We start from the raw sequence: 27,886 nt of genomic DNA, 5'->3' as shown, positions 1-27,886 counted from the left end.
AGGATAGCGCCATCAGACATTCATGTGCGGCTTGAACTTCTGTGAAACTGAAGTGCTGAAAGCATTAGATTTATTTTCCCTGTATATATTACCACAAGCATCATATTTCTTTTTCAGGTGGTGAAATCCAAAACATCTGAAGGAAGCTCTCCTACAACAATGACGTTATCAAGACCCTATGCTCTGGGCAAGCATTTCAACCACCGAAGCAGCCCGATGCAACTGCAAGGCTACTCATCCAACCCTCAGTCCCCTTATCATGTGAGAGGTCCAATCAACCAAGTGTATTCAGAAATCCTTCTCAGCAGGATCTGTGCAAACAGCAGGGAGGCTGTTGGAACGTAACGGCATTTGGCGGAGATGCAGAGCTCCAGACTCCCCGCTTGCCCATGCGGTGATCCACAGGCCATACCAGATTTATTACACGCTCCTCTGAGCGGCTGAACGTGCCAGCCTAACTTAAGACATGTGGCAGTTTCCGCAAAGCCTTATAAAATCAAGCTGCGTCCCCGTATATCTGTGGTTTTGGAATGGAAGACGAGAGAAAGGGGGAGGAAAGTTACCGTACTTGAAAGATGGCCAAAAATTCACACAGCTGTAAGCTAAGCAAATGTATATTATATATGATAAGAGATTTTATAGAATACACAGACACAAACAGACACAGGCACGTGCTAAAGATATCGAGATATAGAAATATAATACAGATTGCTCAATTATAGGTACAGATTAAAATGATGTACGATCTGTAAAGAAAAAAAGTCTCATACCATTTTAACAGTTTTATGATGTCACGAAATAGCAGTGTAAGAATACGCACTTCAAAGCCAACATCAGAATTTTACCTGGAGCACCAGATTAGGACTTCCGTTGTTGGCACTTAAGGAATGACAGAAACAGCTTCCCTCTACTGCAGTTCTCATCAGGGCTGGCCTGGGGCGGCCGAATCCTACTTGACTCCCCAATGTGGCCTCGACTGCATCCTATGGGAGAGTTTTGATCTCAGAAGGCCTCCTCGGAGTAAGGGAACATTTGTTCCCTTGCCTCGGGGTAAGCCCATGCCCAGCCACTGTGGATCTGGGCCAGCGTCATCTCTGACGCAAGTCTGTGTGAACTGGTGAGAGCGGATTGGGGCCAAAAAGGGGGTAAGGATTTGGTATGCGTTTCTGCTGCCAAACCCACCATCTTCCCAGGCATGATCTACATACCCTCCTCCCCATTCCGTCTCCTCTCCATTCTCCTGTCCTCCTGCTACCTCCCCTCACCACCTTCCTCCTGCCCCCTGTGCATCCTCGCCTCAGGTAGCGGCTACACCTTTGCCATTCCTCTTTCTGCTGCACCATTCTTCTCTCCTGCACATGATCTCTTCCACGCTGTTCTCCTCTCCCTTTTCAAGTTCTTTGAACAGAAGAAGGGACAGGAGAAGCTAGCAGCAGCTTTCCCTCCCATCCACCACCCAAAACAACCAACTCAGTAAGGCCCCAGTCCTAAGCACATTTACCTGGGAGTAAGCCCTCTTCAGTACAGTGGGTCTCACTTCTCAGTAAACAAGCATAGGATTGTGCTGTCCGCCTCGTGGAAAAACCAGCCCTGGTTCTGAATATGTTCTTCCTACTGCTTTGTCTTCTCTTGTTTCTGTGCAGAATTCATCTTTATTGGACTCACATGCCAGTTATTACATATGAACAGCTATTCCTTGAATCTGGGGACTGGGCTTAGGTGTTCTAAAAACAATTCTTTAAGTGTGCAACCCTACAGGCTTCACTTGTTGTGGTGGTCAGTAAATAAGAACCTTAACATTAGCACATTTTAGATCCGAGTGACTTGCCTAGAACTACCTAGTTCAGTAGTTTCCAACCTTTAGGGGCCTGCAGACCATTGAGGCTAAAACTGGAATCATTGTGGACCACATGCAACCCCCATCACACACAGCCACACACTCCTGCGCACACAACAAATACAATTAAATTAGGCAGTCCGTGGGGAAGCACTCCGCAAGATGCTTGGAGGCAGCCCAATCCTAAATTTCCCAGTGCCCACTGGAGCACTGGCACTAAGGTGACTACCGTTGGAGGTCTTCTCAGGGGAAGGGGACTTGTGTTCCTTTCCCCCAGGGAATGCCCCAAGCCCTTCAATGGGGCTTCTCAAGTCTGCACCAGCTATTTTGCCAGCGTAGAGTTGAGAGGCTCTGTGTCGGCTCAGAAGGTCCGACATGGAGATCAGGCTACAGCGGAGCAGGACTCCACCGATCCCATGCCCCTCCTGCCCTGGTTCCTCTCCCCGCTCTGCCCTACTCCCAACCTCCCTCCAGAGAGGGGTGGTGGAGCGTGGACTGCCCACAGTGGACTACAGGTTGGAAAACACTGACCTAGTTAGTTCCTGGCTGTTGCATAATTTGAACTTGGAACTTTGGGCTCACAAACTTAGCCCACTGCATCTTTTCTCTGATTTTTTTCTGGCTATAGCTTCTTATCCTAAGTCAGAAGGTACCCCCAAAGATGAGAAACAGCATGGTGGACATCCTAGAATGGTGGACATGCAGAGCTGACCAAACAACTCTTTGATTCCAGCCATGATTTGGCAGCTGCACAGATTGTGTTTCAGAATTTTTTGTGCATTTTTGTAAATCTAGTCGTCCTCCTGTTGGGCACATACCTACCAACAATCGAACCTAAAAAAGGATACAGTTTTCTCATTGATCTGTGATAACCTCAAAATCTGCACATATACCTTCCCCAGCTAGAGTGTATGTTTGGTGGTTATGTCTCTCTGGGTAAATATTTGTAGCGGCTTCACAGGAGTGATTATATATTTATCTCAGAAATAATGCATGTATCTCCTCCTCATGTGAAGAGACCTGTGGTACGCTTGGAAGGAGAACAAAGCCCTACTTGACTGAACAGTCTTAAAATTGTTACCTTTTTCGTATGTCTTCCGATTTCTGAATTCTAATTCTGATTGTGTTGAAAATATTTTTCTCTTGTATATTATTTAGTTTTCCTCATGCTGGATTTCCTTGGAATAGATGCAGAAACTTAAGAGGGTTGCATGTGTAAATATGTTTATACTGAAAGTAATGTCAAAGTTGGACTGTTACGAAAAACCAGGACGAATCCTGGCCATCTTTCATTCAAGCTGGCAAATGTGCAATGCGGTTTCTCCATAGTCACCATTAGATGGTTTTCCTATGCTGTAGTTCATTGTGCTTAATATTTCTCAGATGTTGCTATTTTTGAAAGCGACCTTTCAATGTTATATTTTTATACATATATTTTATATAAAGCTATCATGATAACATACAAATCAATCTGTGTTTAATTTAATAACGCAGGCCAACACATTTTTGCTGTCTTAAAAGTTAGACCTATTCCTGGGTATATTTAGATTGCTGATCCCAAAAATGTCCTTCATTTTAACCTATCAGGTCTAGTTTTGAAGATATGGCATAGCCTAGTTAGTGAATGGTCAAGCAGCTTCCTCGTGAGGAAGCTGCTTGAACCATTCACTAAGGAGGCTATGTCGTATCTTTGAAATTAGATGTACTTGGGCAAAAACCAATGCCATTTGTGGAATCAGCACCTTAAATTCATATACTAGTTAGCAACCTTCAGTGTCAAAAGACTATGGCATCGCGCTCTGAATGGTGGTTCTGGCACAGCGTCTCGTGTGGCTGAAAAGGCCGATTCAGGAATGACAATCCCTTCCACACTGGGAGCAAGTGCAGTCTGTCCCTGGTCTGTCTCCCTGGCTATGGGCCTTCCTTCTTTGGCTCTTTGCCTCAGTCTGCTGGCCAAGTGTCTCTTCAAACTGGAAGAGGCCATGCTGCACAGCCTGCCTCCAAGCGGGCAGCTCAAAGGCCAAGGTTTCCCACCTGTTGAGGTCCATTCCTAAGGCCTTCAGATCCCTCTTGCAGATGTCCTTGTATTGCAGCTGTGGTCTACCTGTAGGCGTTTCCCTGCACGAGTTCTCCATCGAGAAGATCCTTTGGGATCCGGCCATCATCCATTCTCACGACATGACTGAGCCAACGCAGGCGTCTCTGTTTCAGCAGTGCATACATGCTAGGGATTCCAGCACGTTCCAGGACTGTGTTGTTTGGAACTTTGTCCTGCCAGGTGATGTTGAGGATGCGTCGGAGGCAGTGCATGTGGAAAGCATTCAGTTTCCTCTCCTGTTGTGAGCAAAGAGTCCATGACTCGCTGCAGTACAGAAGTGTACTCAGGACGCAAGCTCTGTAGACCTGGATCTTGGTATGTTCCTTCAGCTTCTTGTTGGACCAGACTCTCTTTGTGAGTCTGGAAAATGTGGTAGCTGCTTTACCGACGCATTTGTTTAGCTCGGTATCGAGAGGAAGAGTTAAATTCATATAAAACTACCATAAATTTCGAAAAAAAGTTTTCCTGACCCTCAATTTTGCAGGCCTGTGATAGTACAGACCAGTGATTTCTACCAGGACCATCTAATCCACAGTTAGGTGATGATGGTAAACACAGAAAATGAAGTTGATCATCATAGTTGATGGTACAAATTTTCCTTTAGATAACCCTGTTTTTCTTTCACACCGCTTGCTTCCACACTTGTTCTTTTCCTAGACTTGGCATTCTTTCTTTGCTCACATTTTATAAAGAATTCAGATGACATTGTTTTCACTTTGTTATAGTCCAGTGTTGGTTTTTTTTGGACCTGATTCATGGAAATTTGTTTGCAATAAAATACAATTGTGGCACCAACCTGGCTGGTGTGGACAGGCAGAGCATTCTTGAGGCTTTCCATGGCTCCTGTGCCCTTTAATGGACGTGTCCTGCTTGTGGATCTTCCCTGTTCTATTGCTTTATGTTGATTCTGGCTGGATGGTTAGTGGTGACCATACTCCAGTGTCCATTTCTGTTCCAGAGAGGATATGGAAGAAGCCTTGTTTTCATGCATACGTGTTCTCATTTTTATACCAAAATAGTACTATTTCTGACACCTCCCCAAGTTAGCACAACCTCATGCAAGTTAATGGTGACCGAGGAGGCAATTCGCACGTGTAAACCAGTCCACTTCCTTCTCCACACAATTAGTTCTGTGAAGAAGATTGCCTGAATAAAGAACATGGTCCCAGAGGCAGCTTGCAGTTATTTCACTGTGCACTTTTCCCATACATAATTGGTAGAGCACATGCTTTGCTTGTATGTGTGCCAATTGGCTGCTTGGTTACTGTTTTAGATAGTACAGGGAAGGCTGTGATTCATGGGGCAGGAGTTGGACGGGCTCAAGGATTTCATTAATGGGCAGTCCAATCCTAACCTGCATTTGAACAGTTAGGCCAGCTAACCTGCCCCGTATCCAATGTGGGGCTGGGGCTGCCTGTGGCTCAGTCAGTCTGTTATCATATGTGAGCCAGAACTAAGACTTCCTTTGCACAGTGACAAACAGTGAGGAAGTCAGAGTATTTGTGAGTACCATGTCGGTACTTCATTCGCAAACTGGTCTCAGGATTTCACCCCTTCTGTTTCAGTAGGCCTATCTCAATTGCTACAGCTGAGAATTGTGTTCTGAAACCCTGAAAAAATTCTCCTGAGTAAGATCAGCATGAGTTCATGATGATTCTAAGTATCTGTTATCATCAGATCGTTAGTTATACGCTACACAAGCAAATTACAGGTCCAGCCTATTTATACAGGGATTTTTTATACACGGATTTGACTCAACTCACTATTTATACACAGATTTGACTCAATGGCCCTGCAAATGAGAAGGAATGTGCTGATTCCCGGAGAACGGGAAAAATGCATCCCTTTAAAATCAGTTTAAAAAAACTGAACAGTCCTTTAACAATAGCCTCCTTAATGAGAGAGAGAGAGAGAGAGAGAGAGAGAGAGCAGCAGGCTAACAATCCATCAATCCTCTCTCCACCAGACCCCTCCCTTCCCCCTGAGCAGGTGAAAGAATTTGCATTGGTGAAGGGAGGGACTGAGTGAAGTGCTTGGAGGAGGACTGATTGATGGTCTTCTTAATGACTCTTATCTTACATCATAAAGGTCATCAAGGCTGTTTTTAAATCACCAGAGCAAAGAAGCTTGGTTTTTTAAATTGATTTGCTATAGTTTTTTGCCATCCCCCTGAGTGCTTGGAATGGAACCCATGGGAAGTAATGAGGCTCAACCTGTATCTATCATAGAATTGTAGAGATGGAAATGACCTACAAGGTCATCTAGTCCAACTCCTTACCTGTAGCAGGAAATCTTCCTAGAGCATCCCAGATCTCCAGTGAGAGAGAATCTACCACCTTCCTTGGCAATCTGTTCCACTGCCGAACCACCCTTACTGTCAGGAATTTCTTCCTGATGTCCCACCAGAATATCTTTTCTTGCAGTTTGTACACATTTGATCTAGTTCTACTTTCAGAGGCAGCTGAGAACAAATGTGTCCCTTCACCATAAAGATGCAGGATAAATCCACTCTGTGAAGACTATGGCATTTCAAACAAATCAAGCTATTATTTCAGGAACACCATGTATAAATGGTATAACAACACATACTACATGGCCACAGTTCCGTTGACTGTGTCTTAGATGGAGCCATGCCAAAGACAACCATAAATTCTCCACCATTAAGTCTGGACTGAACCAGAGGTGTGTAAGGGGTAACATTCTCTAAGTAGTGTTTAGGAAAAAAATTACCCTTGGCACACCTTCTGTTGAAGCTGAAGGGTTAATTGTGCAGAACATATGGTTCCGTGCCATTGACAACAAGAGAATGGCGTGAAAGGTGAGAGGCGACTACTTAGCCGGTCAATATCTTAGCCAAGCTGCAGAAGGCCAGGGAAACAAATTAAACTTATAACACGCCCTGCAGTGAACTGTTGATACTTTACATTCTTTCGCATTATGTTTTTGTAAGTGGAGTCAGCTATGCTTCAAATGTGTCACCTAAATTTTTTCCATTCAAATAAGCACTCAGAGAAATATTCTTATATCACAGCTTGCAGGTAATAAGACCTACACCTGCATGCATGACTGTTATAGAACATAGTGGAGAAAAAATTCTGGCAAACAGGTATGCTCAATAATAAAGGCAGAATAGTCACAGTTGTTACTGGATATCTAATATATACAGACATTTTAACAGCTCTGCAACCTGCTTGACAAAGACTCCAGCTGAGTAGTACATCTCAAAAGAGGATAATCTTTTTCCTAATTTATTTGTGTTGGATCTCGTTAATTTTATTTTATGGTTTCCCTTTAACGTGTGAGTTTTTTGTTTTGTACAAGAATTATGGCCCAATCCTATTTCCCATCACTGGCCAAATGCGTACTGCATCCAATGGTGACAGCCATCAGGAGGTAAGTAAAAATATTAATTATCCCCCAGTAGGCTGCCCAGTTGCCTATGGGTTTCCGTGGACATCATCAATCATTTTGCTAGCTTATGTCCAAGGAGAGAAAACAGGCAAGCTGACCTGGGAAAGAGGGGATAGGATCATGGCACAAGTTGTGCCACCAGAATCCATCCCCTGGCCCTTCCCCTCTGAAACTCCCTCTTCCTCCCCACCCATGACACACCCTCTGCCGCAAGTTATAATAATTTAAAATAAATAAATGTATAGACCACACTTCAGCAAGCTGCTTCAGATAGTATGTGTGCAGATACTCACAAATGCATGGGAACAAATCACATACATCTTCACCAATCTTCAGACACACCATCCCCTCCTCGTAAATAGGTGATAGCATGATGGATGGGAGGGGAGGAGAGCCAACCCAGCCCAGTATTTATTCTGAGTGTTGAATGCCAGGCTCAACTGCTTTGAGAACTACTTTCCATACTTTGAGAAGGCCTCTGGCACACCTGCAAAAGTGCTAGAGAGTTGGATAGGATTGGACCCTAGGTGACCTTTAATGGTGTATTGGCTTGAAAGATTAGGAATGTTTACCAAAGACAATGTATCACTGGCCTAAGTCCACGTGGATCCATGAAGGTGAACAGAAGCTGGGAAGAGGGTAGGTTTTGGCATGTGCCACAGCCACTGAAACTGCCTCATTTTGCTCACCCCCCACCTTCCTCCCAACCCTTACACATACTTTCCTGGCTCAGTGAGTGCCTGGGGTCTGCTGGTGTGCTGAACTGGCCATTAGCTGCTTGTGGTGGCGGCCAGCCCAAGCACATTTTGTGACACCTGGAAAGCACCTAGCTCCACTGCAACCACCAGTGTTCCCACTAAGCAGAGCGGCCACACAGCTGTGCCGCTCAGAGCTTGGTAACCCTGAGGTTTCAGTGATAACACATGATGTCATCACTGAGTATCTAGAGACAGTGTTGCAACATAGTCGTGACATCACACAGCAGAAGAAGGAGTCCATGCCGCGGCCCAGACCACTTACATGGAACACAGGATTATACACCCACGCACACTGACATCTGGGCCTATTAGTTCATAATTTTCCCTTGCTCACATCCAGAGAAAAAGACAAAATACTGTTAAATGTTGTTTTTGTGTTTGAAAAATAGCAGATGAGGAAGAAAAAGAAGTTTTAATCTCTTCCTTCTTTCAGCCTGTATGGCTGCTGCCACAGAATTTTTTTTAAGGAAAATCTAAGCTATCATTTTTACATCAGGAAGTAAAAGATGTCCATTAACTTCTGCGTTTCCATTTTATGCCAACGTTTTTACTTCGTTTGACATAAACATATGCAGATGAAGGTGCAGGAAAAAGCTAATGGAGAAGGCACATATGGTTTCAGGAGCTCATTAGTCATATCTTGGTAATTTTGCTACCAGCTGTTCCCTGTGATTGCTTGTGGTTTATCTCAGTCATATGTCTTATAGGCAGAAATGCACACCAACACCTCAGTAATTACACAACCCGAAATCTAACTGCGGAAACTGAGAGTGAACACACAATGTAATAGCAGCGTTCTCACAACATCCAAGGTGAGTGAAAACACGTAGGGGGAGATCTGCAAGCATTCACTTGAATGAACACACATGCTGAACAGCTGTATACATAAAGGGCTCCCTGTCTTGTTCTAGGTTTCCAACAGGGAGGAGAGAGTCCTATATGTGTACAGTTATATATGTATTGACTCTATGCAGACATCCAGGCAAGAGTGTATAGATTAGGGTGTAACGCTTACCAGAGGCATCCCTGGGGTGAGTGCCATCTGGTATACTACTTAGGGTACAATCCTAACCAACTTTCCAACATTGACCTAGCCACAATGCAGCCCCAAGGTAAGGTAACAAGCATGCCTTTAGCTTGAGGAGGCCCCCTTAACTGCCTCCCCACTGTAGGATGTTGTATACTTCACATTGGCACAGCTACATCTATGCTGGAAAGTAGGTTAGGATTGCTCCCTTACCTGCAGAAGCTTTGCATTCTGGAAGTTCGGGGGTGACATAACGATGCAATCACATTGCCATCTTCTTACCTTCTGAATGATCACATTGCTTTAAATGCAAAAACCTGCCTCTGCTCTGTTTGGCAATCTTTGGCTCACTTAGGGCCCAGTCACTTCACGTTCTCACCAGCGTGTGGCAAAAACATGATCATCAGCGAGACCACGAGGTGGCTGGGCCTGGAGTGGGTGAAGGTCGCTGAACACCCAGTGCACCATCTGCACCCTCGCAGTGACTCCACTGAGGCCTGCTACAATTAAAAAAAAAATAGCACTAACAATGAGGAGGGAGGGAAGATTCGGATCTAGACTACCATGCTGAAATTGAAGGCCTAAGCTTGTGCTGGCCCAAGTGTACTAATGAAAATCACCTCACACTTCTTTGTCCCTGTGGTGGGCAACTACCTTCACACAGGTACCTGTACGAATCACAATGCCAAGATAAAAGCATCTGGAGCCTAGATTTTCATACCAAAATGGCACATGCACACTCTTCAGATGGAAACTAATTAGCAATCCCAAATGGGTTGAGATTAGAGGCGGTGATTCAGTAGTACCGGAGCTGGGTTCAGGTGATGATTTTCTGTCTCCATAACACAGGCCTACAAAATTGAGGGTCAGAAAAGTTTTTCCCAAACTTTATGGTGGTTTGATATGAATTTGGGGTGCCAATTCCAAAAATGGCACCCCTTTTGCCCTATCGCGTCTAGTTTTGGAGACATAGTATAGCCTCTTTAGTGAATGGTTCAAGCAGCTTCCTCATGAGGAAGCCATGGTGTAGGCTTCCTCATGAGGAAGCTGCTTGAACCATCACTAAAGAGGCAATGCCGTGTCTCCAAAACTAGAAGTGATAGGGCAAAACAGATGCCATTTTTGGAATCGGCACCTCAAATATACCCAGGAATTGGTGTAACGTTTAAGGAAGCAAAATGTGCGTTGGCCTGTGTACTCTTAGCACTAAAAGATGCACATGCTTACAGTCCAATTACATACTTGCTCCTCACCTCGCTATCCCAGTAGTTCTTGATGGAGAAAGGTGATAACTAAATGAAAACACATAGCACCGCTTTCTGCACTTCTCATTTTTATTATTTTTTTAAAAATCATCCTGAGATCTGTGATAAAATAAAAACATTTTATTTTTTGTCTAATTGGAGGTTACAACTGTGCCCAAATCTGCTGACATTACACCACCTATATCACCAACCAAGCACACTTTTAAAGTGATTATAATGTAATGTAAATCTTGAATGAAAAGATATAACACCATTTTCTGCACTTCTAACTTAGGAAAACACTGAATCTGAAAAAAAACAAAACAATAAATTGTTTTCTCCACATCATTGCATGGAAGGGAGGGGGCAGTGCAGCACTTGAACCCAAGACCTCCAGCAACTGCCCTCAACTTTCTATCACCTTCATTCTATCTCATTCTGCTGCGTGTGTACATTTAGCCTTAGCAGGAGATGATCAGGCTGTAAGGAACAGAGAAGTAACAGAAGCTTCTTTCCCCATTTCCCACCCCCTCCACTCCTAATCCCTGCACTTAAGGCATGAGCTGTCTTAGTTGCCTTCCACAGCTGGTAAGAATGATGTAAGGTCAAGAGGGATGGCTGATGTATTTGTGTGAGAAGCCAAGTGGGGCAGTGGGGGGGGGGGAGGATTGGAAGGCCCCTGCTTTGAGATTTTAGAATCTGCACATCATAAATTGAAACTCGTAATAGATGCATACAGAGCTTGGAGAAAGAACCATCGATAACCACAGCAGATACATATGACACAGAGAGGATCACCAATCAATGAATTGGCAATCCAGAATTGCACAGAGGAAAGGAGAGAATCAATTATCACGTTAAAAAGTTCTGCTCCAAGAATAACTGCACAAATATTTTTTTTAAAAATCCACCAATGCCATGCAGTTCTGCAATGTGAATTAATTCAGGCCAGTGTGCATTTGTTCTAACGTTTGGAGAAGTCAGGGAGAAGACAGGCTAGTCATTCCTTGTTTATCATCAGCTTCTGCAATAGACTGCATTCAGAGGGGTGACTGTCCTTTGGGGGAAATCACAAGTCTCCAGAGTGGCACCCAGATGGACACTGCTGGACCACATGTGAGATGCATATGCCCCCACACCAATCCAGCAAAACAATACAGAACAGCAGGGAACAGGTTGATATTTGTGCATGTAAAAGAGCACCACAAAGTGACTGATCCTATACAGTGCTGTCAATATAGTCAATATTTGAAGGAAATTTGATAGACTCTCACATTGGGGGGGGGGACCAGATTCTGCTTTTTCTTGCACAAAAAACTGCTGTGTGATAACCTGGTTTCTGAACACTGCTGTTCTCTCTTAAGCGTCAGGGGTATTTATATTTGTGTTCCCACTGCCTAGTTTCAAAAATGAGAGGTTGTTTCTGGAACTCACATATTCTGTCCTTTCTTTTTTCAAATCTACAATAGCAGCTAGTATTTACCCAGCAGTATGGGACGGACATAGATGGTCAAAAGCCATCTTCCTTTTTACTGTTTTTCATCTCTCATGTTTAGAGCATGAGTAGATGGCCTGGGGACTTCTAAGGATGCTTCCAACTCAGCTTCCCACTTCCAACCATGGTCAGCCAGATGGGAAGCCCACAGACAGTGCCTGAAGGCAGCATCTGGTATTCTGAGGTGTAATATTTCTGAACATTGAAATTCCATGAGGCTATCATGGGACATAGTTGTCAGATTCCAGCCCGTGCTCCCCTGTAAAGCAACTTAAGCCAGTGGTCACTACCAAATCTTGTGAAAGTGAAACCTGTAAGTTAACTATATTGTTTCACAAATATTTTTTTTTCTTTTGTCTGTCCTGAATTGACCGTTTCATTGGGTGGCTCCAAGTTCTCCTATGAAGAAAGAGAGGAGAAAAGAAGAGGTCCCCTTCCTCCACACCCCAGATAATACCTCTTGTCATTTTGATTTCTAAACAGAGCCACCCTGGAACTGAATTCAGGGCACTGGGACTGAACCCAAACTCAAATGAAACCCTGTGAGTGACTCATAAAAAGCACTATGAGCTGCAACCCAGGAAAATGTGTTCCAAACAAAAGACCAAAAAATAATTTAAAAAAAGAAAGAAAAGATCTGGCCAAAATCAATTGTGGCCTCTTTGTGTCTGCCAAAAAGCTGAGCTTCAGATATCAGAACAGAGAGCTCAAATACCTCACACTTCTCACATTTATCCCTCCAGACCACACAACCCTTAGGAGGAATTACCACAACCGCTTGCAGCCATTTGGTGCTCGACAGGGCCAGATGTTGCTTGTTGTGAACTGAGGAAAGTACAGTTCTGCAGAGCTTTGAACGTTCCACCAGGGATTTTGCCCCCAGAGCCAGCGACTCAGTTCTCAGGCACAGGCCAAAGGCAGATGCAACAATCCCAGTCCAACAAACTGGGCCTTGTTAGACTAAGTATGAGTGCTGGGTCCACACACTTTCCTCCACCGTCTTCCCTTAAGTGTTAGACTGAGCTGAAAGAATCCTGGTTTATTAAACCAGAATTTCCCAAGGTGTCAGAGCACAGAAACTTTGGTTTAAGCACTTCATACAAACCAGGACATCCAACTATGGTTTGATCCTAGCTTGATATCCTTTGTCATATGGAATTTCTAATTGGATGATATCTCATCACCTGTAGACAAATTTCCTATACAAAACTGAACATTTCCAATGCAATTTATCATGTGTGATCAACAAACAGGTGTGCATCTGGACATGATTTGATATCCTGGTTCATTCACAGTGCTTAAACCAGAGTTTCTGTATTTGAACAACACAAGAAACTCTGTTTAAGAAACCAGGACACTTTCTGCTGAGCTCAGATGTAAGGGAAAGAGGTTGGTGTATTGGAATAACGGAAGATCTGGCGATGAGGTAGATGTGGTGTCAGCAGTAGCCTCTTTAAGGGTAAGGCCTGGGCATCCAGCAGAGTGTGCTGTACAGCTGCAGCCACTTGAAGGCAATAGGGCCCTCAGGGATATAAGGAGCACCTAAGGCAGGAAGGGTTTGTGGGTTGTAGAAGGGGTGCAGGTTTGAGAGGAGACTGACTTGGCTTATTGAATTTGGAATCTGACTGTGGACTGTGACTTGGCTTAATGACTTTGGACTTTGACTTGGATACTCTGACTGATTTGACTGACTACCTGGAATCTGACCTTGAACTGTGACTCGGCTTATTGGCTCTGGACTCTGATTTGGCAACTCTAACTGATTGGACTGACTTACTTGGAATCTGTGGACTGGGACTGGACTCTGACTTTTGCTTGCTGCACTTGTGAATTTAACAAGGGAAACGAATCAGCCTTAAGCGGGCACAAGGCCCAGTGGGGACGAACTGTGGCAAGACAGTTGGCAGGGGGTTGCCCATCTCTGTCCACCCACTACCCTCTGCTTCCTCCCACTCCCTGAATTGGAAAAGGCAGAGGGGAGCAGAGGGAGGTGCTTTTGCCCATCACTATCCTCCACACTTCCTTTTTCTATCACATTTGTTACACTGACGTAAGTGCTGGGACATCTTGAGTCAATCCCGGAAAATATAGGAGAGCAGGGATTAGGTGCTCTTACTTGGTCCAACGAGCCACTGATCATTGAACCAGAATCATTACCTCTGCATTCAGTTGTAAAGCCAGCAAAGATTTCAAGACGCTGAATCTCACAAGACCTCACTACTGCACAAGCAGACACCTCAATGCATGGCAGACACCAGTGTGCTCACTATCACATGTGATCAGGGACTTACGCTGGACTCATTCAATTCTGTGTAGAAAATTTGTTAGAATGTAATTTCACATGGCATTATAAAATTATAAATAATTTTAAGAGAATTGAGTGGGGCTTTGTGCCTCTCAGACAGGGCCCATCTGTGAGGCCAACTGAGGCAGCAAATTGGCAGGGGGCACCCACCTCTGCCCCCCTTTTGCTTTCATTTGTAGGAACAGAGCTGGCACATCACCTAGTAAGGGCAGAGTCAGGATTTGGCTCACTGCCTCAGGTGCCAGGAGGTCTTAGGCTAGACCCATTCTCAGAATAGCATAGTTCAGTGTTTCTCAACCAGTGTTATGACTACCACCGGTGGTGTTTGAAGTGATGTCTGGTGGTACTCGTGGGACCCCTGGATACCTGTCACCTCGCAACAAGACCAGGAATGTGACACAAAAACAGTGGTAGGAGTCTTGACTCAGCTGAGCTCCAAAGCATGCTTTTCCACACTCAAAAAAGCCTTCCCGTCTATGCTGAACCTCTTACTGGTGTTTGCATCTGGCCTTCCAACCCAGAAGTAACAAACAATGATGTCATCACCAGTTATGTCCTGTGTTACTTTGAATAGTTGGACCATGTGAAGTCATATGGTGGAGGACAAAGGTTGAGAAACACTGGTATAGTTCAAGATCATCCAATGAAAATGACTGAGTGCAGCATGTGACCCAGTGCGACCCAACAAGGCAATTCTCATGTTGTCACTTGCTGTGACGAGGACCAAGGACGGCAAGCAACTTCAAGGTACCTGAACCAAAATCTGAAGCCTTCTCTTATGTCACAAGCCCCACGTGCCAGGAGTCACACTGTGGTAAACAGAACTACTCTCATTTGTTGAATTCAGCAGCTTTAAATATATGATGAGATCCCATCCTCCTTGAAACCTTTAAAAAAAAAAAAAGTGAAATTATCTCCTTTCCACGTCTCTCACATCTTTTGCCAACGCAATACTTCCAGAAGATTTCTGCACTGATAATAGCAAGCAGACTTCAGGCAAGTTCATTTTGCTTTGATGAAGCTGCCACTTGAGAATACAGAATAAATCAAGATAATGGTGCAAAATATTATTTTTACGTTCACAGAGTTCAGGGCTGGAAAGAAGCAGAAGGCCTGGGCTTGAAACTTTGCCCTGTGGCCCCTATAGAAATGCTTATAGGAGTCAAATTGCAACACAAGTGGACAGCAGGTGTGGAAAAAAATAATCGTATCTCACCACTCAGTGAATAGTTGCATGAAGATCTCCTCTGAATCTACATGAAACAAGGGAAAGTCACACATACACACACATACCCCTACCTCAGAATCATTAATGATTTTTTCCCCAGGAAAAATTACTGGACTTCAAATGTCCTGAATGCGATTGCCAAATGTTGCAATTGTCCGGAATTCAACTGGTCCTCCCACCCCCCAAGAAAATCTTATACTTTTATTCACTCAGAAAAGAGAGGTAAAGACCAAGATCTTTTTTAAAAGAGACAAAAGATTCTCAATGTGTCATAAATATTATATGGAATACTTAAAAGTGGACCTCAACAAGTGGGAAACCCTGGCCTCTGAGCGGCCCGCTTGGAGGCAGGCTGTGCAGCATGGCCTTTCCCAGTTTGAAGAGACACTTGGCCAACAGACTGAGGCAAAGAGGCAAAGAAGGAAGGCCCATAGCCAGGGAGACAGACCAGGGACATACTGCACTTGCTCCCAATTTGGAAGGGATTGTCACTCCCGAATTGGCCTTTTCAGCCACACTAGATGCTATTCCAGAACCACCATTCAGAGCACGATACCATAGTCTTTAGACTGAAGGTTGCCAACATGGATGGATGTTTACTTAAAGGAGAAATCTACTTCCAAAAGTGTAAATAATTTTTTTGATATACTCATCGCAGGCGATGAGCAAAATCCAGTTTTAAAATGATCATATCTTAAACATTTGTTTGCCCCTTGTCAATCCAAGGATGTCTTTTCAAAGAGGCGATTTAACCCTGAAGTAGAAACTGGCAATTATGGGAATATCAAGGGGGTCCACGTGTCTACTTAGTATGGGTGCTTCAATCTTCTTTTTTGAAAATGTAGTTATAATATAGATATAAAATAAAGATTATAGTAAGGCTATATTTTCCAAGAAGCCAAACTTCAGTTTGCTACTGCATTCCAGAAATAATGTGTGTGTGTGTGTGTGTGAGAGAGAGAGAGAGAGAGAGAGAGAGATCTCCTGGCAGGAGTGGAATTCATAATAAAATGGAAACCCATGTAAATAAACAGTTTGAAGCAGATAAGGACTTTTTCTCCACAATGCACCATCAAATCTAGTCCCTCCTTCCTCTATATATCAAGCTGAGCCTTATTTTTGGACTCAAACTGAAGTTTGGGGGTGGCTCCACTTCCCTTCCTAAGACTAGGAGCGGTTTGTCTCTGGAACTTTCACACAACCCTATACATGTCTACTCAGAAGTAAGCCCCATTATAGTCAATTATAGTATAGTAAGCCCCATTATAGTCAATGGGGCTTACTCCCAGGAAAGTGTGGACAGGATTGTAGCCTTTAAACTCCCTTTGCAACACCTACGACCGCCTGCCTGCGTTCGAAAGCAGGCTTCTTTGGGAATCCTCGAGGCCGCGCCCCCTTTGTTCACTCCCATCCAATGAGAATAAAGTTTAATATTAATGAGCTGCGAGGAGCCAATGAGATCGCGGGAAGGGAGTAAAAGTAACAAAAGTTGGGCAAAGTTAGTCCAGAGTCTGCGGAACTTTTTCTCACGCTGCGCTGGCTCCGGGCGGGGACTCGGGATGAGATCTGGGCTCCCTGGCAGGGAAACTGCCTCCAGAGTGGGCAAGGAGGGCTGATGCCTTCAGGGTGGGAAGAGCCCACAGGTGTAGTGGGGGGGATCAGTGCTCCCTCCCAGGCAAGCCTCCCTATGCCAGATCAGGGCATCGCAGAGAGGAGAGGGGCGGCAGGCACCCTCCCACCCAGGGCAGCCAAGTCAAGTGATCTCAGTGCGCTGGCTATGGAGAAAGGGGCGCCCCTCGGCTGGTGCCTGCTGTGGACAGCGCTGCTGCTGGAGCTCTGCCCCTGCTGTGCCCAGGGGAACTGGATGTGAGTAGAAAGGGGTCGACCTACCGGGAGTGGGAGAGCACCCTCCTGGGGATCTGCCTGCCCCAGGGAGGCGGAGGCAGGCAGCTGCGCTTCTGGGCTTGCACGCGGGGCTTGGGTGTATTCACACGTGCGGGGCTTGCGTGTCTCGGGCTGGATCAGTGATCCCAGCGGCAGGCAGCAGGGCTCTCTTCCAGCCTCCGGTGGAAGCCCTGCTGGTTGCACCTGTGCTGTTTGCAGCATGCCCTTGTCCAATCTGCCCCTACACGTGTCGCGTGTTCACACGTGAGGGTTTTCAGTGATACTGAGAAAGGGAAACCCGCGTTGGCTAGCATGCTGCTTCCTTCTCGTGACCAATGGGCCTCAAGAGAAACAGCCCCCTAAATTGTATGAGTCTCAGAGGCCCTTTACACGTGGAAAGGAAATGCTGCCCCCTGCGTGATTTAAAGTGGGAGAGACATCAAAGATATATGTTCTCCAGCCAGGGTGACCAGACATCCTTTTTTTCTCAGGATATGTCCTCTTTTTTAGCACCATGTCCTGGAAAAGAACTTAAATGTCCTCCTTTTCCCTGTAACTGGGCCCCTGCAGGAAGTGCAGACCCTTCTTGTAATTAATAAATTATATGTAATATAGTTTTGAATTTAATAATGAGTAATCATAGTGTTTAAATTAACCACATGAAATCCATCAATGAGTGTTATTAGCTGTTATTTTGCAATGTCCTACATTTTTCTTGGATGTCCTATATTTTGGGGTGCCTTGTCGTCTTTTGCGGTTATGAGCTCCGGTCACCCTGTCTCCAGCACATGAAATTTCAGATCAATTTCAAGAAAAGTTCATTTCATCCTCCTGGGTGAAAATGCCCTAAAATGTAACATCAATTTCAAACAGTGGCTGGAACAAACAAAAATGAATCCCTCATTAACAACCTTCAGACATGTACATAGAGTGGGGGTAGAAGATGACGATAATTTGGGAGGGGGGATTGTAGGAACACAACCCAAAACCTTTTTGGCTTGAATGTGCTAGTGTACATGTACTAGAATGGCTAGTTTTAAGTTAAAACTAGCTCTGTCCCATGACTTACTTTGGCAAAATTAAGATGTGCACACAACTAGATTTCATTCATTCATTCATTCATTTCTCCCTTCCTCCAAGGCGATCAGGGTGGTGTACATGGTTCCTCCCCCACCCTCTTATCCAAGGAATTTTGTGTTCCTTTGGTCTTGTGTGTAGGTGCTCTTAGACTAGTGGCGTAGCTAGAAGGGGTGCAAAGCACTAAGTTTTGCAGGGAGCCTCACCACAGCATGCGAGTGGCCCCTCCACCTCCCCTTTGGAGCCATTTGAGATGGGGGGAGTAAAACAGAGCATTTGTTGCAGCCCTGCAAAACTTAGTACTTTTCACCCCCTCTAGCTATGCCACTGTCTTAGACCCAGCTTATTTCAGAATATTCACCTCATAAATTCACTAGCACTACTGTAGCTAAAGACTGCGTCTCTGAACGGAAAAAGAAGGGGATGCAGGGATGGGTGAGACAAATTGTCTTTTAACCACTCTGGTTGAAAAAAAAATGGGATTAAGAACTCTCAGTCCATCTACTGTCTGTACTGACACAGAAGGCCAACGCAGTGTCTCATTTTGTGCTCACAGGATGGATTTTTGAAATAATTCCCTGAATGCTCTTCCACACTTTCAGGGATAGTTCTGTGATCAGGATCTAGCAGACCCCTGGAGACCTGCTTTCATCCATGGAAATGTTCTGGGGAGGGGTTTCTTTTAAAGAATCATCTTACAAGAGCTGAATGTTATATCTGATTAGGCTCAAGAGGCCATGATGATGTGTATATTTGTGTAGTACTCTGGCTGTTGTGATCCTGTGATGATGGTGGCACCTGTATCAGTTTTAATGGTCTGCAGTGCTGCATCCCACAGTTGAAAGTGGGTTTCTCCATGTGACTCTAGGAAGGGTGTTTGAATTTCCCCATACAGGTTGATTATGCCTTAGCCAGACATCTGAAATCCAGACTATTCTGAAGTCCAGACATTTTTGTCCAAGGCTTGTTTTTGTAGTGTGAGCACTAGAAGGTCTTGTGCTCATCCCCAAGTACAGTGCAGGTACAAGCTGCAAGTTCTATGCTCTGTGGTGTGTGCCTGTACAGTCTTTCCGGAACCCTCCCCCCACCCCGTGAATATCTGAAACTGAGGATATGGGCAAACGCCCATTCCCGCAGTCCAGGGGGGCCACCTCTCCTCTGGAGGCAAAGGGAGCTCTACTCCTTTTGCCTCCAGAGGGGCCTCTGAGCTCAGCAGAGGCTGAGAACATCTGTCTCTAGCCTTTGCCGGGCTCAGACAGAGCTTTAGAGCTCAAAATGCATGACTTCCGGTTTCACGGAGAAACCAGAAGTGACTTTTTAATGCCATTAGGAGGCCCAGGGAAGCCCTCCAGTGTTTCCTCTTAAAGGATCCAAGGGCTTCCTAATGCCTTTTAGGACATTAAAAATGTCATTTCGGGTTTTTCTGTGAAATGAAGTCACACATTTTGAGATCTAAAGCTCAGTCTGAGCCTCTAGGGGGCAAAAGCAGAGGGGTTCCTCGGACCCAATTTGCGGATAATTGAATCCACAGATACGGGATCTGCAGATATGGGGAACCCTCTGTACAGACATTGTTGAAAAATGTCAAAGAGGCCAGCAGACACCCTGTATGGGTAACAGTGAAAAGCACAAGAGGAAGCATTTTGCATTGTATTTGTGCAATTATTCCACAATACGGACAAATCCAAAATCCAGACACCTTCCCATCCCAAGCAGTCCAGATTAGGGATACACCACCTGTATCTGTAGATCAAACGGAAAGCTACACTGATTTGAGTGCACAGGCTTCCTCTTGACTGTTTCCATTACAAGGTACTGAATATCTGACCCCCATCGCTGACTGCCCCATCATGGTAGTGGTCGTCATTCTATGTGCTCATTCCATTGGATTTAACAGGATCAGCCCGAGCAGTCCTTCCACCCATTCATGGGTAGGCTTCAGGGGGGCCATCCATTCATGGGAAGTAGCAAAAGTATCAATAACCTCCTCAACCACCAAACCCCCCCCCCCCCACAGTGCTGGTTTGATTCCTCTTCTTTTAGTACTTCCTGTTCTAAACCCATCATGGACTCAGTAGCATTGCTGGGGGAGGTGTAATTAAACAGTACCCATTATGGCATTAACAACCTTCAGAAGTAGCGCAATAAACAGACAGGAATTTTTAACATGACTTCTACAAACACCCCGGGCATGCAACGCTGTTGCTTTGATCAACTACTGCTCTCCAGCAGCAGTAAAGTGGCTCTCACTTAAAGTGGCCCCCTGGAGCCTTCCCATGAACCCCTGGGAGCCCCTGGAGCCTTTGTCTGTTTGACAGTGGCAAGTGTTTCATTGTTTTTGCCGTTGTCTGCAGCCCTGATGTTCTTTGTTCTGCCTGTCTGTGTGTAAATGACATGTCTGGGACGCGAGTCTTACCCTGGAGCTGCTTTTCCAGGTGGCTGGGTATCGCCTCCTTTGGTGTCCCGGAGAAACTGGGTTGTGCTAACCTACCTCTGGATGGCCGCCAGAAGGACCTGTGCAAGAAGAAACCCTACCTACTGCCCATCATCCACGAAGGAGCCCGCCTTGGAATCCAGGAATGCCGGAATCAGTTCAAACACGAGCGATGGAACTGCCTCCTCTCGCCGGACATGGCTGCTTCGCTTTCCAACCCTTCGCCCATCTCTGCGGCTTCCTCTTCCTCCGTCTTTGGCTATGAGCTGAGCAGCGGTATGTCCTCTGGTCGAAAAGGAATTCTCTGATTGTGACCCATTTAAGGGAATGTGTAGTTTGGCCTTGACTGAGTCATGCAATTTCTCCAGCTCTGCTGTGTGTCCCGACCACAGCATGCCGCTTCTGGGGGGCCTGCCAGGGTTTCGACTGTGGATGGATAAAACAGCTGCAGGTCTTCCCTGAGCATACCAGTCCTTGGGAATTTTCATGCCCTAACATGGGCAGTAGGAAAGCCTGTGAACTCTGTTGCCCAGGATGGGGGGGAAGCCAAGTGGAACCTATTGCACAAAATTCTGTGTTCCTTTCCTTTGTATTCTTTTCAAAGCAGAGTGGGTCTGGGCAGACTGTACAGGCGTCCCCACAGATACTGGAAACCGCAGATAAGGGGGAACCCTGTCTCTGTAGCCCCCATGGCCTCCCCTGTTCCATTACCTTTATGTGATTACATTCACTCGACGTGATAAGGTATCTTGCTTGTACAAACGCTGTAAGCCAAAAACTTACAGCCAGACAAATCAGCAAGCAACCTGTAATCTAGAAAGCAGACTAAGAGCAAGTGTTCACTTCCAGTTTCCTGCTTCCTGTTGCTCTTAAGAACATAAGAACAGCCCCACTGGATCAGGTCATAGGTTCGTCTAGTCCAGCTTCCCGTATCTCACAGCGGCCCACCAAATGCAAGATTCTTAGACTCTTAGATTTTCTTGATACACATAAACAAAGGTAATGTGGTGTAGGGGACAGGCAGGCACTGGAATCTGTGGACAGCTGGATCTGTGGATACTGGGGGATGTCTGTAATTCATGGTGGGAGCTGCTTGTGTGTTTTTGTCAGCTTTGAATTGCCCTCCCCAAGGTGCTGTTTCACCAGAGTCTGTGAACTGGCATTGTTAAGTTCTGCCTAGCCACTGTCATCATATAGCACCTGCTTTATTCAGAAGGTGGCAGGTTCCATTTGTTTATTTTAGTAGTGCTGGACAACTCTTGTGATCCTTCTTGTCTCAGTTGGGTGAGGGAAGACCCCTGCCTAAAATCCTGGAGAGCCACTGTCAATCAGTGCAGACCAGTGGTTCCCAAACTGTGGGTCACAACCTGATTTTTGGTGGCTCACCAAAGGGTGATGGAAAGATACCGTAGCTGCTAATCACCCTGCAAAAGAGCTCAGCACCTGCACTTTGTAAGCATGTGTAAATAGGGAGATAAATGTTTGAGGGTCTTTTTTTCTGGTTATTATGACTTATAAATAAAATATTTCTTTCCAGATCTCTTTTTTTAAAAGTCTGGTAAACCTAGGTGGGTCTTTTTAATGTATTTTTAAAAAGACATTTTTAATCTTTTTAATGCCTAGAATGTCTTTTTAAAAAGTGGGTCCTGGTGTTAAAAAGTTTGGGAACTGCTGATGTAGACGGTCCTAGAGCTGGATGGACCAAGGGGCTAACTTGGCATAAGACAGCTTCATGTGTCCATAGGAATATTCAGCTGATCTCTCTGATTTCATTATGTTCTCTTGCAGGCACAAAAGAGACAGCCTTTATCTATGCAGTGACGGCAGCTGGCCTTGTGCATTCCGTGACTCATGCATGCAGTGCAGGAAATATGACCGAGTGCTCTTGTGATCCCAACCTGCAAAGTGGTGGATCAGCCAGGGAAGGCTGGCACTGGGGTGGCTGCTCGGATGACATCCAGTATGGAATGTGGCTGAGCAGAAAGTTCCTGGATGGTCCTGCAAAAAATATCACTGGAAAAGATGGACATGGATTGATAGCCATGAATACTCATAATAATGAAGCTGGAAGACTGGTACGGAACAGAACTCCTCCCTTCCATCACAGTATAGAGCAACATGTGTAATCTAGGCAGAACTTGGGAATCCCCTTGCCTTTTCCTAGTGCATCCACGTGATCTTGCCTCAGGATCACTTCTGTCTTTGTTCTGCACGCTGATTAGGTGCACTAAGGCCGCAGCGCACTTAGCGCATTTCCTATGCGGAAGTTAGCTTTGAGAAATGTTCATGCAGACAATTTTGTCATGGTTCTACGTGTGTCTTAGTTAATGCAGGCTACAATCCTAACCACACTTTCCTGGGAGTAAGCCCCATTTAACAAAATAGGACTTACATCTGAGTGGACCTGGTTAGGATTGTGCCTGCAGGGTGTTAGCTTCACTGCCCTGAGAATCCCATACATCAGTGTTTCTCAAACTGTGGGTTCTGAGCCAACTTTCGTTGGGTCATGGCCAACCTTTGGCCATGCACAAAGGCTGCTGTGGTGCTACCTGGCTGGAGCAGCACTTGACGCAGCCGGGAGCACCATTGAGCTGGAACAAGGCCATGGTGGCCAGCTTTTGGCGGACCACCAGCCAGGTGGCGTATTACTTGACGTGAGGATCTTGCATGGAGGCGTGACAGGAATGGGCAGAACAGTGAGGCAGAGAACACAATGTGGGTGGGACTCTTGTGAGCTACAGGAGCTCCTAAAGAGGCAGGTCATGATAGATTATCCTTTGAAAAATTGGGTCCTGGTGCTGAAAAGTTTGAGAACTGCTGCCAGATATATGTGGCGTATAGGAAGGACCCTCCCCTCTCTCGCTGTGTACTAAAATGTTTAATGATGCTCCTGCCTGCTTGACTCACCTGGGTCTACTAAGTGCATGGACGGATTGTCTGCTCCTCACACCCAAGCTAAATGAACACATTTATATATTACATTTTTAACCTGCCCTTTCTCCAGGGAACTCAGGCTGTCACACTTGAGACCTCCACCACATTTTATTCTCACAACAACCCTATGATTTAAGTTAAGTTGGAAGAAAGGGACTAGAGCAAGGTTTCTTGGAGAGTCCCACGATTCTAGGGGGTTTGACTTGGGGATTTGACTCGCTATTAATTCCAGCACTACTCTTGCTCCTGGAATTCATGGCCAAAGCTGTGACATCCAAGCAGCATTATGTTCTGAGATAGGTTAGGAATCACCTGCTCTGGGTGAAGTAAGTTGGAAATTGTGTTAGAAGTCAAACCAAAATGCATATTCCTGGACACGGAGCTCAAATCAACATAGGCAATGTAGTGAGGCAGACTGTATAAGCTATTAGCTGTCAGGTATCATTTTAGTTATTGGTTGGGTTGGCAAAGATGCTACTAGAGAGACAAGATTCATGTGAAGGCTTGAGCGTGGTAGACCTCCTGCTCTATACTGGGGACGTTGTCTTCAACCCTAGTAGACATCTGAACCAGGCATGCGAGTGGCATTTTGAGAATGTGAAGGGTGTTATTTTGACTGTTCTCTCAGCTATGAGAATATTTAAGATTGATGCTGTATAAACGCACAGTTGTAACTTTATTTCCATTGAAACCATTCCCTTCCCATGGCTGAAGAGACAGGTTGCTATTCTGTTTTGAAAAGAGCTTGTCTCTTCAGCCATGTTTTCATGGCAATGAAAACATCCCCACTACATTTTATTGTATAATTGTGCACAGAGTTGTCTCCCGCTCACAAATGCCCCTCTTTTTGGGTTTGGCCATTATTTCTAAAAAATAAAGAACATCTACAGAAGGTGTTCAGTAACTGGAAGCATTTTGAAAATGTGACTATTAGTACATAGTGGATCCTGGGTCCATTTTCCATGGATAATCAAATCCACAAGGGAGCTCTGTTGGCAAACTGGCTCTCAGAAGCCTTCAGGAGTCCTTCTGAAGTGCAATGAGGCCTTCTGAGGCACAGTCTCTCTATGACTCTGAAGATCTCCCAGATACGACTGGAGGAAGGCACTTCCGTTAGTGTCTGGGAGGTCCTGTAAGGCCTTCTGGGTCCTGTAAGGATGCTGAACCCACAGATGCAGATGGCCCATTGTACTAGTGAACATGAAAATGAACAATAATTTAAGTTTGCTTATGAACTGTTTGTTACTTTGTTTTACAGGCTGTAGCAAGACTGATGTCAGTGGATTGTCGTTGCCATGGAGTCTCTGGCTCTTGTGCCCTGAAAACATGCTGGAAAGTGATGTCATCCTTTGAAAAGGTTGGCAGTCTTTTGAAAGAGAAATATGAAAACAGCATCCAGATTTCAGACAGACTGAAAAAAAAGTTGCGCAGGAAAGACAAAAGCCAGCGAAAAATACCCATCCCAAAAGAAGACCTGCTCTATATCAACAGGTCACCCAACTACTGTGTGGAAGATCACAAGCTGGGAGTCCCTGGGACGCAGGGAAGGGTTTGCAACCGGACTTCAGAGGGACCAGATGGATGCAATCTCCTCTGCTGTGGCCGGGGATACAACACACATGTAGTCAGGCACGTGGAGAGGTGCGATTGCAAGTTTGTTTGGTGTTGCTATGTACGTTGCAGAAGATGCGAGAGTATGACCGATGTTCACACCTGCAAATGATGACACTCTCTCTCTCCAAAGACATGGGAAAATATCATAGGAAATAGCATACTTATGCTATGGAGAAACATCTCAAGATGGCCAGCAATTCCTCTAGAATTGCCCAAGGTTGTCCAAAAGTGTTTGTTCTTTTTTGGAAAAAGGCAGCTTGGAGTAAATAGCTGTCCTCCTCAAAATTCACAGTGGGGATCAGGTTCTCCCAAGGAATTTGCTTAATTCGATGGCATACGAGTACCTCGGTCCATAGTTGCTGTGGAGGTCCAGTATCTGGTGATCAGTCATATCAAGATGAACACAGTGTCATCTTCAAGAAAGGCACATGGTCAAGAAAAACAAGAAGAGCTTTAACAGGAGCAGTTGGGAGTTAAGATAATGCTCAGGATGCTATAATGCTTCATCTGTCCTATATAACTTTTTCTGTGACCTCCCAGGATAGACAGTTGGGCACAGTCAGCTTGAGTAGAGCCGATTCATTCTGGGGAGGTGGGAAAGAGGTGCCTCAGTTGACTTTCTGCAGACACAGCACCTTTTTATTGGACACCGACTGCCTTTGCGCTAGTGAAGCTACTGAAATTTTTGTTCAGAGAAGAACAGATTGCACGTACTCCTGGGGCCATGTTGGTGCCAGGGTGGAGCAATGACTTCATTCCAGTATTGCATTAATATTTTGTTTTTGAAACTTGGAAGCCAAGTTTTAAGAAGTGGCGTGCGAGGCAACACGATATGGGCTTTTTTGCTGAACCGAGAACACCGCCCTGAATAGAATAGATCAGGTGTGCACGTTCTCCTGGCTTTTGGCTGCTCTTGAGAGTTATGAATATGTACAGGGCTGTCATGGATGCCTCTGCATGTCCGAGGAACTCTTCCTTCTTCCACAGCCAGAAACAGAAAATCATGTTCATACCCTGTTTTGCTGAATCATGGCTGTATCGTAGAAGTGTTCAACTGGTGTGAATGGAACTTTCTTCCATTTGCTTATAGTATCCTGATCTTGTCTGATCTTGGAAGCTAAGCAGGGTCAGGCCTGGTTAGTACTTGGATGGGAGACCGCCTAGGAATACTGGGTGCTGTAGGCTTATACCATAGTCTTTTGAGACTGAAGGTTGCCAACCAACCATCTGCTTATGATCTCAAAAGCGTTAACAATCCCAGCAATCCAGCATAACTCGTGCAGTTACTCAACAGCCTGAGCAAAGTTTTTTTCAACATCAGCACCGTTTATGGGAAAGAATAGCGAAAGAATTAGACCAGGCCTCAGATTTTGGTTTAAAAGCATAACTTACTAGCTCATGCAGATCTCATTTCCTAGCCACACTCGTACGTAAAACCCGAATGCAATATGCCTGCAATAATTGCAGTGTTTATAAAGAACTGCTTGTGCAACCCAATTCTGTACATGGTTACTCTTAAATTAATCCTACTGACGACAATGGGATTGGCTCCTAAATTAATGTGCATAAGATTGCAGTCTCATCTTCCCCCCCTGCACCCCCACTAAATGGTATTTTGCATCAACCAAATGACTGAACTATAATTTAAAAAGTAATAATAATCTAAAGCTTTTCAAACTTTGAAGGAAAGCATGGGTGCTAAGCACAAGCTATAGTATTTTTGATAAGACCAAAAGTTTCAATTTTGCTGATTATTTATGTACTTAGCATTCAGGGCTTTAAAGGCATGTCTGTAAAGTTCCCAGAATGGTGATTTCTCACAGACTTAATTACAAGCAAATATGTTTATAATAGTCTTTGATGTCTGTTGGGTTTGTCTTTATTACTGGTAGGGCAGCTTCTAGATTATCTTTAATAACTCTCATGGGTTTTGATAGCAGAGGTGTCTCATTCCAACCAGTATTGTGACTTTATAATTGAAACACAAATAGCCTGTAAGAACTGGCCCCATTCACTTTAACAGTGGGAGCAGTGTTGCATTTTTCCATCCCATGAATGGCCCAGTCCTTGCAGGCAAAAGATCTCCACTGTTGATTAATTTGGTAGCATGTTAATTGAGCAACAGCTGCTTTGGAAACTCTACATCAGCAGATCCCAAACTGTGGGTCTGGGACCCACCAGTGTCCCAATTTTTGGTGGTTTGCAAAACTGGCAGGGCAGATTAGGCTATGGGCATTATGGGTTTTTACCTGTTTACAAGCTGCTGGGGGGGGGGAGCACTGCTGCCCAATCACAATTATAGCCACACTGCTGGGCATTTATAAATTGGGCAGCAGCCTCTAGGGTCTCTAAAAAGTTTGGGAACCTCTGCTCTGTAAGTGCTTGCCCTAAAGGCTCTTTCAAATGAGCTAGAAACTTGCTTTAAGGAGACAGAGCCTGTAAGAAATTCATCCTGAGACCGTTTCTCAGGATTTAGAAGATCTACAGCAAAGAAGGAAAGAAAAGGAATGGGGTTGGGGGAACCCAACACTGTATTGTAG

At 45.0% G+C, this 27,886-nt stretch overlaps 2 protein-coding genes across 2 annotated transcripts in view; both read left to right on the top strand.

Annotated features, from left to right (window-relative positions):
• The window catches only part of CPED1 (cadherin like and PC-esterase domain containing 1), a 116,059-nt gene extending 112,838 nt beyond the window's left edge, over window positions 1-3,221 (top strand). Inside the window, exon 24 of the mRNA XM_066633651.1 lies at window positions 118-3,221. Coding sequence (XP_066489748.1) covers window positions 118-345 — 228 coding nt within the window. The 3' untranslated portion in view covers window positions 346-3,221. The remainder of the gene's footprint in view (window positions 1-117) is intronic.
• Window positions 3,222-17,180: 13,959 nt separating this feature from the next.
• WNT16 (Wnt family member 16) lies at window positions 17,181-25,455 on the top strand. Its single transcript, XM_066633935.1, has 4 exons — window positions 17,181-17,269; window positions 20,800-21,074; window positions 22,587-22,873; window positions 24,991-25,455. The coding sequence occupies exons 1-4, from the start codon at window positions 17,181-17,183 to the stop codon at window positions 25,453-25,455; spliced, it is 1,116 nt and encodes a 371-aa protein (XP_066490032.1).
• Window positions 25,456-27,886: the final 2,431 nt, after the last annotated feature.

Source organism: Tiliqua scincoides, chromosome 7 (genome assembly GCF_035046505.1).
Source record: "Tiliqua scincoides isolate rTilSci1 chromosome 7, rTilSci1.hap2, whole genome shotgun sequence".
In the NCBI taxonomy this organism is placed as follows: Eukaryota; Metazoa; Chordata; class Lepidosauria; order Squamata; family Scincidae; genus Tiliqua; species Tiliqua scincoides.
This window is presented reverse-complemented; position numbering and strand designations above follow the sequence as displayed.